The 16178-nt window shown below is 33.8% G+C and overlaps 1 protein-coding gene across 1 annotated transcript in view; it reads right to left on the bottom strand.

The window, feature by feature from the left end:
• Positions 1 to 707: 707 nt before the first annotated feature.
• Positions 708 to 16178, bottom strand: part of LOC149148330 (acyl-CoA hydrolase 2-like) — a 501847-nt gene continuing 486376 nt past the window's right edge. Inside the window, exons 14-16 of the mRNA XM_089440526.1 lie at positions 1363 to 1411; positions 1167 to 1235; positions 708 to 1054 (exon numbers count right to left, since the gene is read on the bottom strand). Coding sequence (XP_089296652.1) covers positions 989 to 1054; positions 1167 to 1235; positions 1363 to 1411 — 184 coding nt within the window. The 3' untranslated portion in view covers positions 708 to 988. The remainder of the gene's footprint in view (positions 1055 to 1166; positions 1236 to 1362; positions 1412 to 16178) is intronic.

Below are 16178 nucleotides of genomic sequence, written 5' to 3' on the forward strand. Positions count from 1 at the left end.
TGGATAGTTAGGACAGCATGGATAGCGCTGGAGAGTGTGGACAGTATGGAGGGGGCAGCTACCATGTCAGGAGCAGCTAATTATATGGAGGAGTAGCTTAGCTATATGGAGAGGTTACAAGGGACATAAAAGCTAAAAAGGAGCTCGCTCTAATACCATGTCAGGTCAAGTAGTAACTCCATAAAGCAAATATGATTCGACAGTTCTATTCCATCAGGTAGGTCTTCATTATATACATGAGGGAGAGACTATTCGTCTCGGATGACTATTCATATTTCTTATTTATTTATTTACATAAATTCACCCAATCACAAGGATTAGGTGTCAACAAACCTCAATGCTCACCTCACACATATAGAAAGTCACCTCGAGTGTGGCTTCAAACCTCCAACAAGTGTTGAGGATTAAGGCCCGGTAACATATTGTAACAATTAAAGCTCATCTACTCTTCTTGGCTTATGTTTTGGTTTCAGCAATTTAGTTTCTTTATGGTAAATATATGAGAAGTTGTGAATGGGAGATGACATGTAATTTCGATATTATCTTGAACATGGACTTAGAAATACATTACTTGGAGAATTTTGATTTTATTTTCTTTATGGTAAATATAGGAGAAGTTGTGAATGGGAGATGACATGTAATTTCGATATTATCTTGAACATGGACTTAGAAATACATTACTTGGAGAATTTTGATTTTATTGGATATAAATCAGCTGCCCTCACCATCAATCTGATTTACTTTCCGACAAACCACGATGGCCAATCGACCAAACTGTGAACTATGAATTGTATCTGACAACAATTTCAAGACCATAGAAATTTTTCATTAACCGGGAAAAAATATATAAATTATTCATCACGCTAACCACCAATTTCCAAGTTATACCGCACTGAAATTAGTATCATAAATGCTACTCGAACAAAATACAGTAAACTCCAAGTATCTCTTTTCTAGCTTTTTTTCTCTGTTTAAATTATATCCAAGATTAAAGTTTTGCTCTCGGCTGCATCTTTCCTTTGATTAATCCTTCCTGTGCCACCGACACTACAAGCTGCAATTCAATGTTCAATATATTTCCGTTAGTCAACAATGACGTTAAAAGAATCTTAGTATAATTTGGAAGGTCTCCATCTTTGGAAATGATAAAATTGTGAGGCAGATACCTCTCCAGATCTTGTGTACATACGCCCAATAGTGAATCCACGACCATTGCTCGCAATCGGGCTTTCAATCTGTATGATACCATGTATCGAGGAGTTAACATGACTTTATTAAATAAATTTGTAAACAAACTTACAGTAATAACTTGAATATCAATCGGACTAACTGATCCCTCGTTTTGTTTTAAGTAACTCTTACCATAAACAACAGCCATTCGTCGGCCTTGAAAGGCTTGTGGAACCATACTCTGGATAGAGCCAAACAAAACCAGCAAAAATTAGTCATAATGAAGCATTGCAGTTGCTATTGATCCATCTCAAAGTTCCATCCATGCTCTCTCCTTTGTTTCCGTCAACAAGAGTGCAATGCAGGATGTTAATGGAATATGAAGTAGAACAAGAGTGCAATGCAGGATGTTAATGGAATATCAAGTAGAGGGGAAAAAATAGCTTAAACTGAACAGTTTATTAATACAATTAGTATAGATTTATAAGTCTAAAGGGATCAAGTTTCTTTACTGAGTGTACAATATAATGTGTTATTTTTTATTGTTTAACTTGTATTTTTAAATGCTAAATGAAGTATATATATGAGGTTATCCCTAGCACACTCATCATTCCCCTAGTAGCTACTTTCTACACCCACCGTCTCAAGGTGCCAACAGACAAGAGAGATGTTCCCAATGGTCGAGACGAGAAGGGACCAGAGGACTAAATAGAAATTTTAACGATAAAAATTAAAAAAAAAATTCTATATATATATCTATGAAGTTGATACTTACATAAATTAGTTAACGGATATCTTCGAATAGTTTATTTAAATCTCTTGTTAAAATATTTAAAAATATATATATAAGATTTAAAAATCTGATTCACATTTTTTTTTTCTAATCACTGTACAACATATTCATTTTTTAAATTATAGGAGACATTATTTCTATTTAGAGCATCATTTATTTATTTATTTTTAGTTTAAAAGGTGTAGAAGGACGGAGAAACTTACACATCCCCTCATACTAAAACTGTAGAATAGAATGAGTCTCTCAACTCAATAAATCCCAAGACATGGTAAATATAATCAAGATATTTATGAAATTTATTATAAAATGTATAAATATTAATTATCAATGAAAAACTATTCTATTTGAATTTTCAAGTGTGTTTTTATCCAATTGCAAAAACATTCATATTTTAATAAGAAATAATACAATAATTATATATTTTAAAATAAAATTATTTTAAATAAACTATAGTCTTTCTAATTTTTATAATGTTAAAAATTAATGAATAAAAATAAAAATCATTAATTAATAACTAGTTATATATATATATATATATATATGAAATTCAAAATACTAAAAACAAAAAAAATGTAAATCTTTAAACATAATATCATTAAAAATACCTTTGTGGCACTCATATTAAAGAGGATTAGTTTTGTTATTTATACTTTGATAATTGAGCATTTCCTCTTACATTAATGTAAGTATAATGTTTAACCATAAGAATCATGTTAAAAAAAAAAAAACTGACTCTAAGGCTTTTATTGAAGGGTAGTAATTCTATTAAAACACTATCAAAGTAATGAAGACAACCTTCTTGCTTTATGAGGTTTTAGGAAAATGGAAATTTAGTATAATTACATGCATTTCTTATTATTTACACTGACTTCTCTATATTTCTTTAGGTCAATACAAGTACAGAGCGAAAGAAAATGACTCATCAATACCATTAATTATATCATTTTTAGTGAAGATATTGATTGTTCACTTTATCTCTCAAACCATGTAAAAAATCCACGACATAGTGGATTTAGAGCATAATCCCTATTACATCGATATCATTATAACATGAATTATGTTACCTTTATATTTACATAGTATCTTATGGAAACATAAAAAAGTGTTGCTCCAAACATTAAGGCTATAAAGGATACATCTCTTTGAGCAATAGGAAGGCCGTAAAGGATACTTTTCAATGTTCTTGGGTTTGCATTCAGATAGAGGGAAAGAGATGTAAGAAACATTCTCAAATATTTGAAATTTTAAGTGTCATCACATTAATGCCAATGTCACTAAAAGAAGAAAATAAATTGAAAATGTGTGATAGATACAAATGTTTAAAATTGAGGAAAGGAGAATGACAACACTAAGGTATTTCTATTTAAACTCTAAAGAGAAATTTGGTTTAGAAAACTAGAAACAAGGGACAACTACTAGGTAACTGACCCACCCTTACCTCTCTAACCTTTCCTCTCACTTCTATGTTAGTAAGAAAGTAGTCTTAAATCTAGGGCTTCTATATTGGTAGGAAAAGAAATCCTAAATCTAAGAGAGAATCCCTCATATTGCAAACTAAGTGGGAATTATAAGTGATGAATAAACATAACTTTCTTAACCAATTAAAAGATATTACGCAAGTTAGAGATGTTGCATATCTGATAACATTAAACCCTATTCACAATAACATGTAAAAGTTCAAGGTGAAAGGAATAGGGAAAGCACCTTTTAGTGCAATGATGTCGAATTCTTCTCCTTGTATGATCAAAGACGAAACCATTTATCATATGATTTCAAAACAATGCCAATATCACCAAGAGAGAGATAATTAAATTCTCTTCTAGTGCATGCCTTTTGATTTCAATTTGATGGGAGACGTTAGCCCCCAATCCTAGCTCAAGGTTGGCTTTTTACAAATATTGCAGAGGCCGAAAACACATAGAATAAACTCAAAATTAGCAATGGAGTGAGAAGCTCTTCTAATCATTAGTAATAATTAAATAAACTACATAGGAGACAAGGAAACAACATCAATAAATATCTAGGGTAAGACTCAACTACAACTCAAATAACTTAATTAAATTCAAACTAATTATGATACCTAGCAGAAAACTAGGGACAGTGAGATTAATGCTCTCAACACACCCTCCTTATCTCAAATATTAAAATCATTGGCACCTAAAATGCCTAAGTTCTCTCTTTGAAATTCAAACATAGTTTTTCCCAATGGTTTTGTAAAAGTGCCTGCAAATTGACCCCATGATCCATAAAAAACAAGAAATGTATCTCCATTATCGACAAACTCTCGAATGCAATGAGAAAATGTGTCAATATGCTTTCTCTTTTTTATGAAACATGTGATTTTTGGATAAGGAAATGACAAAGTTGTTGTCAAAAAAGGTAGGATTTGGCTCCTTTTGAACATTTGAAAGATCATCTAATAGCCTTCTCAGCCATACTGGTTGACAAGTTGTTGAAGTTGTAACTAAATACTCTACCTTTGCAAAAGATATTGAAACAATGGGTTGTTTCTCGGATTCCCATGAGATCACATTTCTTCTGAAGTGAAAGGCATATCTTGATGTACTTTTCTAATCATCTAAGCTACCCACATAGTCGCTATCTGTGTAGCCTGAAAGTGACCAATATTCATAATGTTTCTATAATAAGCCATAGTTTGTTGTCCCTACTGTTAGAGCCTAGATTGACCTCAGGTTGAATTGAAGCAATTCTAGGGTAACCACAAACCAAGCTTAACCTGGTAGCTAGCCCTACCACTTCAGGAGAGGGCTCTCTCCTTATGAATCTCAGTCAAAATGACTGGATTATGAATAAGATTTTATGCTAGGTATAGTAGCTCTAAGGTTTTGATTGATTTTGTTGGTTTTTTGCTGTATTAGATGGACTGAGCAATTTGGGTTTGGGAAATTAGGTCAGAATGCAGGGTGTTCTATGGGCCAAGGTAGGTATAGGCTTTAGCACTTGAAATTAAGTGAGGTGAGGTGTCTAAGACTGGTGAGGAGCTGAGGAGGGCATGTGGCAATCATGGATCCTTCTCAAACAACAGAAAACATAGAATATTGAATGATTTCCCAAGGTAGAGCACTACAAACAATGAATTCTACCTATCTATCTTGATATCATTCAATTAGAAGCAGTGAAATAGATGATGGCATACATAAAACACATAAACAACTGATAACAAAGAAGAAACTATGCTAAAACACCATACCACAGGAATCCCACAAAAATAGCTGCAAATCCTATTAATTTCCTTGCCAAACTGCTTACAATGATGTACAATCTAGCTCAGAGCATCCAAGTGAGTCCAAACTCATCAAATGACCAAGAAAACACATAATATAGACATCTAAACTACTCATCCTGACCTTCAGGGGTCGAATCCATGAGAAGAGGGGGTGTTTCAACCATTTCCCAACAAAGAACTAGAATATAGGTAGTCAAACAACTTGCCTCTATAAGTAGGGAAACTGATTCATTAGTCTAAAAACCACCTCTAACTAATGAATCTACCTTCTAACATTATTTTACCATCACATTTAAATGCCATGTCATTAATTACATGAGTAAAATCATTCATGAGGAGAGAGAAAACAAATCCACGGTCAAACTAGGCGAAATTTTGATTTTCTGGGCAAACTGATGAAAAGCGCAATGCCACTTTCCACCTACTTTAGTAGGCCTTCCCCTTAACCAAATTGAGTGTGAGATAGCTCACAAGAAATTTCTTCAAGTCTAGTTTCTGGAACAATTGGAATTTTTTTATTTGGAGGTCATTTTCCCCCTCAAAACATGAATCTCCCAAGACTGCTTTTGTGTGTCCAAAAAGGGGCAAAGAGGTCGTTTTAGTTTTTTGACCTTTTGGTGACCCAGATTTACTCCAAAACTTCTGAAACTTTCCAGGATGTACAGGGAAAATTTTAAGAACCCCCCCTAAATTTGTATGTATAATAAATGGGCGAATCTCCATGGTATATAGGAAAAATGGAAGGCGATTTTATCAATAATATAATATGTATATATAATTTTTTGGCGAATCTCTCACCAAGCATGGCGAATATTTTACTCAATTATAAAATCTTGTAAGATCTTGGTATTACCATGGGTCAATACCATGGGTTATCATAAACCTAGAGCTTAAAAATTACTATTAGTAATTTATAAAAATTAATAAAATTAATAGTTGATTTTTATTTTATTTTTTATTTTAACCAAGCTAAAATGTTTAACATACATTAAATTACAACATCCATCTTTACTCTTGATCTACCAAGCCCTGAGAGGGATCAAATATTTTTTCACTCTATGCTAGTTTTCATATCACGATATTTGATACCTCTCGGGAGTTAGTAGATACACAGTAGAGATGGATCTATGCTGGTTTAATTCCCCCATTTAAATAGGCTACATTCCAGGTGAATACCATGGATCAATACCATGTGCCATTTTGGTGAATACCATGGGTCAATACCATGTGCCATTTTTATTTTTATTAATACTAATATTAGGGTTAATAATGTTTTTTTGCATGGTATTAATAACAATCTAGTCCATGGTATTTGTCCCATATTATTTTGCCCATAGGTTTCACCTAAATATAAGGCATTTTTTGAGTGTCCGTAAATATAAGGTGACGTATGGAGTAAATATTAAAAATGTTTTATTTGTTTACCATACCTCTCATTTATTTATATTTTTATTAATTTACCATACCTCTTTTACAAATATGGTATTTGGCCCATAGGATTCACTTAAATAAAACCTCTTTCTTGAGCCTTCATAAATAGAATGAGGGTTATGGACTAAATATAAAAAGAGGTTTTATTTATTTACCATACGTCTAGTTTATTTATATTTTTATTTATTTACCATACCTTTTGAGTAAGTATAAAAAGACGTTTTATTTATTTACCATACCTCCACTTTACTTATATTTTTATTTGTTTATACCCTTGCATGTATATAAGGTGACTTATGGAGTAAATATAAAAAATGTTTTATTTATTTACCATACGTTTCATTTATTTATATTTTTATTAATTTACCATACCTCTTTTATAAATATGGTATTTGGCCCATAGGATTCACTTAAATAAAACCTATTCTTGAAAATGGGCGAATTGATTCACTTAAATAAAACCTATTCTTCAAAATGGGCGAGTGGAAGGTTGTAACTCCTAATTTCAAGGGCTAAATTTACCTTTTCTACCCTCTCCCTTAAAATAAGGTGAGCTATTTGAGGTGATTTGTAAAAATGTACTATGATACAAAATATTCGCCCACTAAAAATTTAAAATCCCTTAATTTCGCCAAAGGGAGAACATTCGCCCCTAAAATTTTCTATGAGGATGTATGTTCTCATTATGTTGAATCCAAAAATACAATTTTTTTCTCCATCTGATGCTCCAATAAAAATCGTAGCGCCACTAGTACTGCGCTTTTGGGCCAGTCTTTTGTGTTGAAATTTTGAAAAAGTGAAAAATGCAAAAAATCTTCAAAACTTGCCCAAATTTTGCATGGGACACCACCATCAACTGCTTTGATGGGCTAGTGAGGCTTCAGCTAATATTTTCAACTTGTCTTGCTCCTTTTTGCTCTCTAAAGCTTTCCTCAACCTAGCTTTAAGCTTCATGATCCTCATGTTACAGATTTTGTTGCGGGTCATGTAATGGTAGGCCATGTGTCGAAGCATTTTCTTATCCCTGTTGGCCTTCTCAATTAGTCCTTCAAGATGTATGTTGACCCTCTCAAGCCATGTTTCCCTATCATTTTCAATCTCTTGCTCAATGGAAGTCAAAGTGACATGAGCCTTTTTGTCACTTTGCCTCTTCATCTTCAGAATTTCAAGTTCCATGAGGACCTACTTATCATTCAATTGTTTGTTCTCCTACTCTAAATATGTGATGATATATCTACCCCTTGCTATAGTGTCCATCAACATTCGAATGTGTGCATCCTTTTCCATCATAAGCATGTTTTGAGCTGTAGTTTCATCTTGGCTTTCTAAATCAATGATCTCTACTCCATGATGGGTATGGTGCTGTGGCTCATCATCATGCTCTTCTAACTAAAATTCCCTCTCTTGGTCATCATCCAAGTCATCCTCCAATATCTTCTCCTTGCCTTTGCTCAGCTGCTCAACCTGTACCTGTTTTGTTGACGAAGAAGGCAAAGCCCCTTCCACACCTTGTGGAGTAAACACCTGCTTGACAGCTGCAAACAACTTCCTTGACCCTCTCTGATATGTCACGAACACCGGTATCTCAGTAGTTTTTGTCTCTTGGTGTTCATCTCCTGTTTCCACATGAGTTGAAGGCCCAACTGTCTCTTCATCATAGTCAGAATCACTTCCTCTGTCCATTGAACTAACTGTTTAATTGCACAAATGTTGACAATGTAGATGGGACAATGTAAATGGTGTGAAGGGTATGCCCTAGGGTTTATGAGTGAATGTATGTGGTTAGGACACAAACTGTAAGGGTGAAAGGAGGGTTTATGGGACTGAAATATAAGTGATGAAAAGTAGGTGAGGATGGAGGAAATGATAAGTGAAAGGCTTGAGTTTTGAGGCTAAACAGTGAAATGGACAAAGAGATTAGGGTTTTAGTGAAATGAACAAAGAGATTAGGGTTTTATGGAGGAGGATTAGGGTTTAGCAATAAGAATGGAGGAGAGGTTCAAAACATGAGATGTGCAATCTAGACACTGTATAGGAGGGAGTACTTACTTGCAAAACATGAAATTGGAGGAAATTTGAGTGAAATTTGAAGTTTGGAGTGATTTTTCGTTTTTCTAGTCAAAGCGTAGTGCCACCCTACAGAAGCACAGCGCCAGTTCTTTTTTGCACTGGAAATTTTGCCTCAAAGCGCAGTGCTTTTTGCAGACAATGTTTGGAGGCCTTCACGGTGTCCAAATTGGTCGTGTGATAGTTCATTGGAAATATTATCGAGTCTACTTTCCGGAACATCTTGAATTTTTCAATTTGGAGTTCATTTTCTCTGTCAAAAATCCAATCTCCCAAGACTGGTCAAAATGTGCAGAATGAGACTGCCTAAATGTAGAGTGTTGTTGCAGTCAACTTTTAAAGGTCTTCCTCAACTCCAAATTGAGCTCATGATAGCTCATTGGAAAGAGATTTGCGTCTAAGTATCAGTTGACTCATCAAGCAAGTCATTTGGTCATTCCATCTAGGAGAAAAATTGATTTCACCAAGGTCATTCCAGAGGTACATTAACCCTCCTGAGGCAAATGATGTTTTTGACATTTCTCCCAAACCATGAAAGTTGTGTAAAAACGGAAAGAGGTTTTTCTTCTTGGGTCAATGGTGAACAAAAAACTCTCTCATGTTTGTCAAATTCATCTTTTCTTGCTCGAAAACACAGTTTGAAGAAAAATCGTCCCTTCTGTGTAGTGAATGACTTGCTCCTTGGAATGACTTCTCGACAAATGATGGAGACTTGATGTTTGATGATATGAAATGGCCTCATACCTTCTGATATTCCTTATGCCCCCTTTGCTCAGATTTCTCTGCTCTCATAGCCAACCCTAGCTCAGTGGGAGAGGAATTTAGGGTTTTAGTGCTTGTTTCTCTTTTGCTTTTGCAGGTGAATTGGTGCTCATGATGACTTGATTTTTGCAGTGGCAAGTGCTTGGAAATATCATTAGATGCTTAGGAGCAGCTAGGAACCAATATTACATATGAAAAGATAAAATTACATCATAATGAAGATAAAAACAAAATACTGTGTTTTCACCTCAAAACAAGTTTTGAGGTGAGAACTAAATTAGGCTTTCAAAATGATAAATTATGGCTTTACCAATCATTATTGGCCTCCTCATGTCCTTGCTAATCATTATTGGCATGTACTTACTGTATTTGACCATGGTGGGACCAACCTAATGGGACCAAACCCTAAGACCTAATGAAATGAATTGCAAAGGAAACATGAGCCATGACTAAAATATATGGAAGAGGATCAGAAAGTACAAATCATGAGGGAAAATTGATATGGAAGAGGATCACCAAGTACAGATCATGAGGGAAAATTGAAGTAAACCCTACCATCAAGGAATCCATGACCTAATGAAATGCAAACTCATTAGTATGGGACTCCTACTATGAAATGCAAAAGAGCAGATTTTGATCACTGATGGCAGTGTGAAACACTGACACTATCAAACACATAGAATAAACTCGAAATTATCAATGGAGTGAGAAACTCTTCTAATAATTTAGTAACAGTTAAATAAACTACATAGGAGACAAGGAAACAACATCAATAAATATCTAGGGTAAGACTCAACTACAACTCAAATAACTTAATTAAATTCAAATTAATTATGATACCTAGCAAACAAACTAGGGATACTAAGATTAATGCTCTCAACACACCCTCCTAATCTCAACTATTATAATTATTGGCACCTAAAATTCCTAAGTGATCTCTTTGAAATTCAAACATAATTTTTCCCAATGGTTTTGTAAAAGTGCCTACAAGTTGATCCCGTGATCCACAAAAAACAAGAAATGTATCTCCATTATCGACAAACTCTCGAATGAAATGAGAACATGTGTCAATATGCTTTCTCTTTTTTATGAAACATGTGATTTTTGGATAAGGAAATGACAAAGTTGTTGTCACAAAATATAGGATTTGGCTCCTTTTGAACATTTGAAAGATCATCTAATAGCCTTCTCAGCGATACCGGTTGACAAGTTGCTGAAGTTGTAACTACATACTCTGCCTTTGCAAAAGATATTGAAACAATGGTTTGTTTCTCGGATTCCCATGAGATCACATTTCTTCCCAAGTGAGAGGCATTTCTTGATGTACTTTTCTGATCATCTAAGCTACCACATAGTTGCTATCTGTGTAGCCTAAATGTGAGCAATATTCATAATGTTTCTATAATAAGCCATAGTTTATTGTCCCTACAACATATCTTAATATTCTTTTGCAATTTTGAAAGGGGAATTCTTGGGTGATTCCATAAATTTGGAAACAAAACTAGCTGCAAACATGATGTAAGCTCTAGTTGAAGTGAGATTGAAGAGACTACGAACTAGACTTTTATACAAAGTAGATTCAACAGATGGTGTTCCATCTTGTTTTCTAATTTTGTTTCCTAGAGAAATTGGAGTATCTGCCATTTTATAGTTGGTCATTCTAAACATATGGAGGATATCAGTCGTATACTATTGTTGAGAAACAAAATTTCATTTGCAAATTGTTGAATTTCAATTCTTAAGGAATATTTCATGTGGCCAAGATCAACCATGTCAAATTATGTTTTCAATGTAGCCTTGAATTCTTGTAACTTCATATTACTTGTATAGAGAAAAACATCATCATAAAGGCAAATAATGAGAATTTTACCTTTTTGATTTTTTGTATAAATAGTTGCCTCATTTCTACTTATTCATATGAGGTAAGAGTCAATTTGATTATACCATTCTCGAGGAGCTTGTTTCAAGCCATATAAGGCTTTCTTCAACTTATACACATTATTTTCTTGTCTTGGACCTTCAAAATGAGGTAGTTGATCCACATAAACCTCTTCCTCTAATATGCATTTAAGAAAGTAGATTTTACTTCTAGTAAAAAAACTTGCCATTTATTTTGAGATGCAATGGCCAAAATACTTCTGACTATATATAACCTTCCTATTCGAGCAAAGGTTTCACCATAGTCCACACTAATTTGTTGAGAGAACCATTTCGAAATTAACCTTGCCTTATGTTTCTCGATTTTGCCTTTTTCATTCAATTTTGTCTTGTAGGCCCACTTGACACCAATGTTGGTTTTGTCTATGGCTGTGATTTCTTGATTCATTGCATCAACCTAATGTTTCTATTTTACTTCCACTTCAAAGAGGGCTGGTTGACAAGAAAGAATGGCAAAAACATTTTTCTGCTCAAAATCATGTTCTTACTCATAAATGTCCCTGATGCTTCTTCTTTTTTTCATTATCTCATGAAGATGATGATTCACTACTAGATTCACTATTGGAAGAAGTACCATTTTCAGATTGGTGTAGCTCTTCTTATACCAACAATCCTGATAGCCTTGGTGGATGAACATGATGATCTGAAACTTCATCAATTTGCTCACACAAAGATTTTTTTTCAAAGAATCAACATTTCTACTTAAAACAAATTTCTTGGTAAGAAAATTGTAGAGTCTATAGGCTTGTGATTATTCATTGTAACATACAATGATGCATTTTTCACTTCTATCATGAGGTTTATTTTGCAACTTATGTGGAACACGTGGAAATGATACACAACCAAGTATTTGAAAGTGAGAGACATTCACCTTCTTACCATCCCAAGCCTCTTCAGGTATTGTATCTTTGACACCGGTTGTTGGAGATCTATGGAAAATATATATTGAAGTTGCAACAACTTCAACCTAATATTCATTGGGTAACTTTTCGTGAAGCATGCATCTTTCCATATTCATGATTGATTGGTTTTTTTTTTTCTAGTCTATTATGTTGTGGAGTATATCTGGTTGTGTTCTACATGGTGATGCCTTGTTGTTGAAAAAATGATTTGAAATCATTGGAACTATATTCTCCTCCTCTATCTAACCTGAGTACTTTCAAAAGCATGCCACTTTGCTTTCTTTCTTCTGCTTTGAACTATTTAAACATTGAAAAAGTATCAAACTTATTTTTAAGATAATAAATCCATATATTCCTACTATATCCATCAAAAAATTCCAAAAAATAAAGACCTCCACCAATGGATTGTGTTAGCATTGGCCCCATAAACAAATGTGTGGACTAGCTCTAAGGGTTGTTTTTCTCTACTAGAAGAAGTGGGAAAGTTGTCTCTTTTATTCTTTGCTAGAATAAAAGATTTGCATTGACAATCTTCTCCATTCACAACAAGGAGACCAATGACCATAGAATTTTTTCAAGAAAACTTGGACTCTTGATGGGAATATGACCATACCTAGAATGCCATAACTATGACTTGTTTATCTTTGTAACGTTATGTGCAAATGCCTTTGACAGGTATGGACTTCTGAGAGTTAAGGGAAACATTCTATTATTGGTTTTTTATACCTTGGCTATCAATCTTCTATTGGGAGGTTTATCATGTATATAACAAGTTGTCCCTTGGAATATTACATCATAGCCATGTTCCATCAATTAACCTACATTAATGATATTATTCTTCAAATGTGGAACATAATAAACATCATGTATATGTTTCTATTAATTTATTTTACTAATAACAAGAGAAATACCTTTCCTTTCATATTTTGTATGAGAAATGTCTCCAAGAGTAATTTCAGATGTGATGGAAGCATCAATGCAAGAAATCAGGTTTTGTTACCTATCATATGGTTGCTACAACCACTGTCCAACAACCAAATATTTTTGTTGTCATCGCCTTTAGAAAGATGGCAGGAAAGAAACATAGCTTCAAGGGATTCTTCTTACCTGTTGGAGATATGGACACTGTATCTTTGTTGATCTGACCGTTTCTTTTTGCATTCATGTTCATAATGTCCAAATTTCTTGTAGTAATAGCAATGAACATTAGATTTGTTGCTCCATGTTCTGGTTCTTCTTGTCTGAATCTATGAATATATCAACTGCTCTACTACATGATGATATTCTATAAATCCTCCTCTACCTCTGCCTCTGCCTCGATTTCTTCTACCTATATATCCTTTCCATGTTTCTCTGACGTGAAAGAGTTGTGCCTTGAAATCTTGTTCCATGGAATATTCTCCTATGTTAATTCATGTTTTGTGTGATAAAAGTGATCCAATCAATTGATTTACTAATAGAGTTGTAAGGTATTTGGACTCTAGAAGGGCTATTACAACCATTTCAAATTTCTTTGGCATTTCTTCGGCAGACGTCGAAGCAATTTTTCAACAGCCTTCTAATTTACAATTGTTTCACCAATAAGCATGATTTGATTGATGATTCCCATGACTCTAGTCATCAACTGATCGACATTCTTTGTGTTAGCCATCTTAAGGGTTTCAAACTGATTCCGTAATGTCTGCAACTTAACAGTCTTCATTATATCATTACCATGATATGTAGCTTTGAGAATATACCAAGCTTATTTTTCTGTTGATGTATCGGTTATTTTGTCAAAGATAGAGTCATCAACTCAATTCTAGATCCAACATTTGGCTTGGTGTTTGTCCAATCAAAACCCTAGTTTGATCAAGTTTGTTATATGTCTAACTTTAATTTATTGATATTTGTGTCATTGGGTTTGACTAACACATGTTATGATTTGCTGGTGCATGATGATGGAATCCTAGATATATGTGTTGACCTAATTGTTAACGGTCATGAGTCCTAGGGTTTGGAACTAAGCCCTAGTGGAAGTTTGTTTCTATAGGATGATAGTGTTTGTGAATTATAAGGTTTTGTAACTAAACCTTATTAGAAGCTCAATTCTCTAATGTGTGATGAAAAGTGTGATAATATGAGATTTATGAAATATTATTGACATCTGAAATTGAGCTATGATTGATGTTTGATTGTTGAAGCTTAATGGGTCATGTATGAAATCTAGGATCTTGCACTAAATCCTAGTGAAAGTCTAACATATGAGTTCTAAAGTTGTTATATGAATTGTATAACTATATTTGTTTGAATTGCTTCTAGGGTTTGGATTTTTTTCTAGCAGGGTATGTCATACCTCTAGAAGAAATATTGAAGCCTTAGATATAATGAAAGTCGTTGTCTTGATTAAGGTACTCGAAGTCTTGATGATGAAATCTAGGGTTTATAACAAAGTTCTAGCATGTAGATGAAGTATAAAAGTATGTGTTTCTTGTTAACCTAACTAAGTTTAGGTATTTGATGTCTAATGCCAAATTCTTCCAATATTATATGATTCTGATATGGTTAAACTTCACAATTCTATAGATTTGGTTGTGTTTTCTATCTAAGTTGTGCAAGTACATAATATTCATGATGGTGAAGATGTTCGTAAGTAAAGATGATATGATAATCATGATGAAGAAATTTATATGAAAGATGATGGTCATGATAACTCTAATAACATGGATGGAAGCCATGAAATATTCTCTGATGTCGTAGAAAAGAAGTTGAGCTTCCTAACTTAAGAGGGAGCTTGGATGAAAGGAACCTCCCTAGTTGAGAGGGAGGGCATGCAATGGACACCTTGAAAGAAGAAATTGGAGAATGCATTTTGAGGAACTGTTGAGATGAGAAAAGCAGGATCTTTTTGTAGAATATATTGTTGCATGTGAAGTAGGAAAGGGAGATTTATGAGGAATCTTCTATCAAGATCCATTTGAAAGCCCTACTGTAATAAATTGAGAAGCAACATTTAGTTGTCTAAAAGACCCCAGAGTTTTGTGTTTACATATGTACATCTAAAAGTTTGTTACTGATTGGGGTTGTGTTTGTACAGGTAAATCTCTCAAAGGTTTGATAACATGCTAGTTTACAAGAGAAATTTTTTATTGATATGTTTTATTAGGGAGGATTTGATACCAATTGGAATAATCAAGAGTGTTGAGGCTTTATGTGTGAGACACATTGCCTAGGAGGACATCCGACTAACAATATGTGTTGATGTCCAGATCTCGAAGTGGGGGGGTGGCATTGGTCATAGAGCTATGACCTTGGATATGCACCTAGATCCTTGGCTTGATGATTAGCAAGTAATCCTGATGGTACCTAGAGAGGCTAAAATCTTTAATCCATCTAGGTTCCACCTAGATAAATTGCCCTGGTCATGAATTTAGTCCATCGCATCGTGAGTTCCTAAACTATTGGAGGACCTTGGATAGATTGTGCTGGTTAGGAATATGTTCCACGGAATTGTGTGCCTAAACTCTTCATAACTCATATCATTTGAGATCTTCCTTGTAATTATATATGCTATTATGAATACCTCCCTATTTAAGAGGGAGTGTTGAAAAATGTTGCTAATTTCGGTCTTCATAAATGTATTTCAGTCATTATGTAATGTACTTGTCAAAATGATGATATTATTATTATTATTATTATAACAATGGCTTATTAAAGTGTGGGTTTCATGCTTGGGTCATATTTTGTTAGTAAAATTCCCCATTCAGGACTCCTAGGATTTGTATTGAGTCAATAGAGTCATTATACATTTTATGAGACCCTTCTTGGGCTTCAAAATCATGTAAAAATATTTATTATTGAGTAAAATTAGGTATTTGACACCTCCACA

Source organism: Pinus tabuliformis, chromosome 9 (genome assembly GCF_031772625.1).
Source record: "Pinus tabuliformis cultivar Carrire ecotype Pingquan chromosome 9, CPIR1, whole genome shotgun sequence".
Lineage (NCBI taxonomy): Eukaryota > Viridiplantae > Streptophyta > Pinopsida > Pinales > Pinaceae > Pinus > Pinus tabuliformis.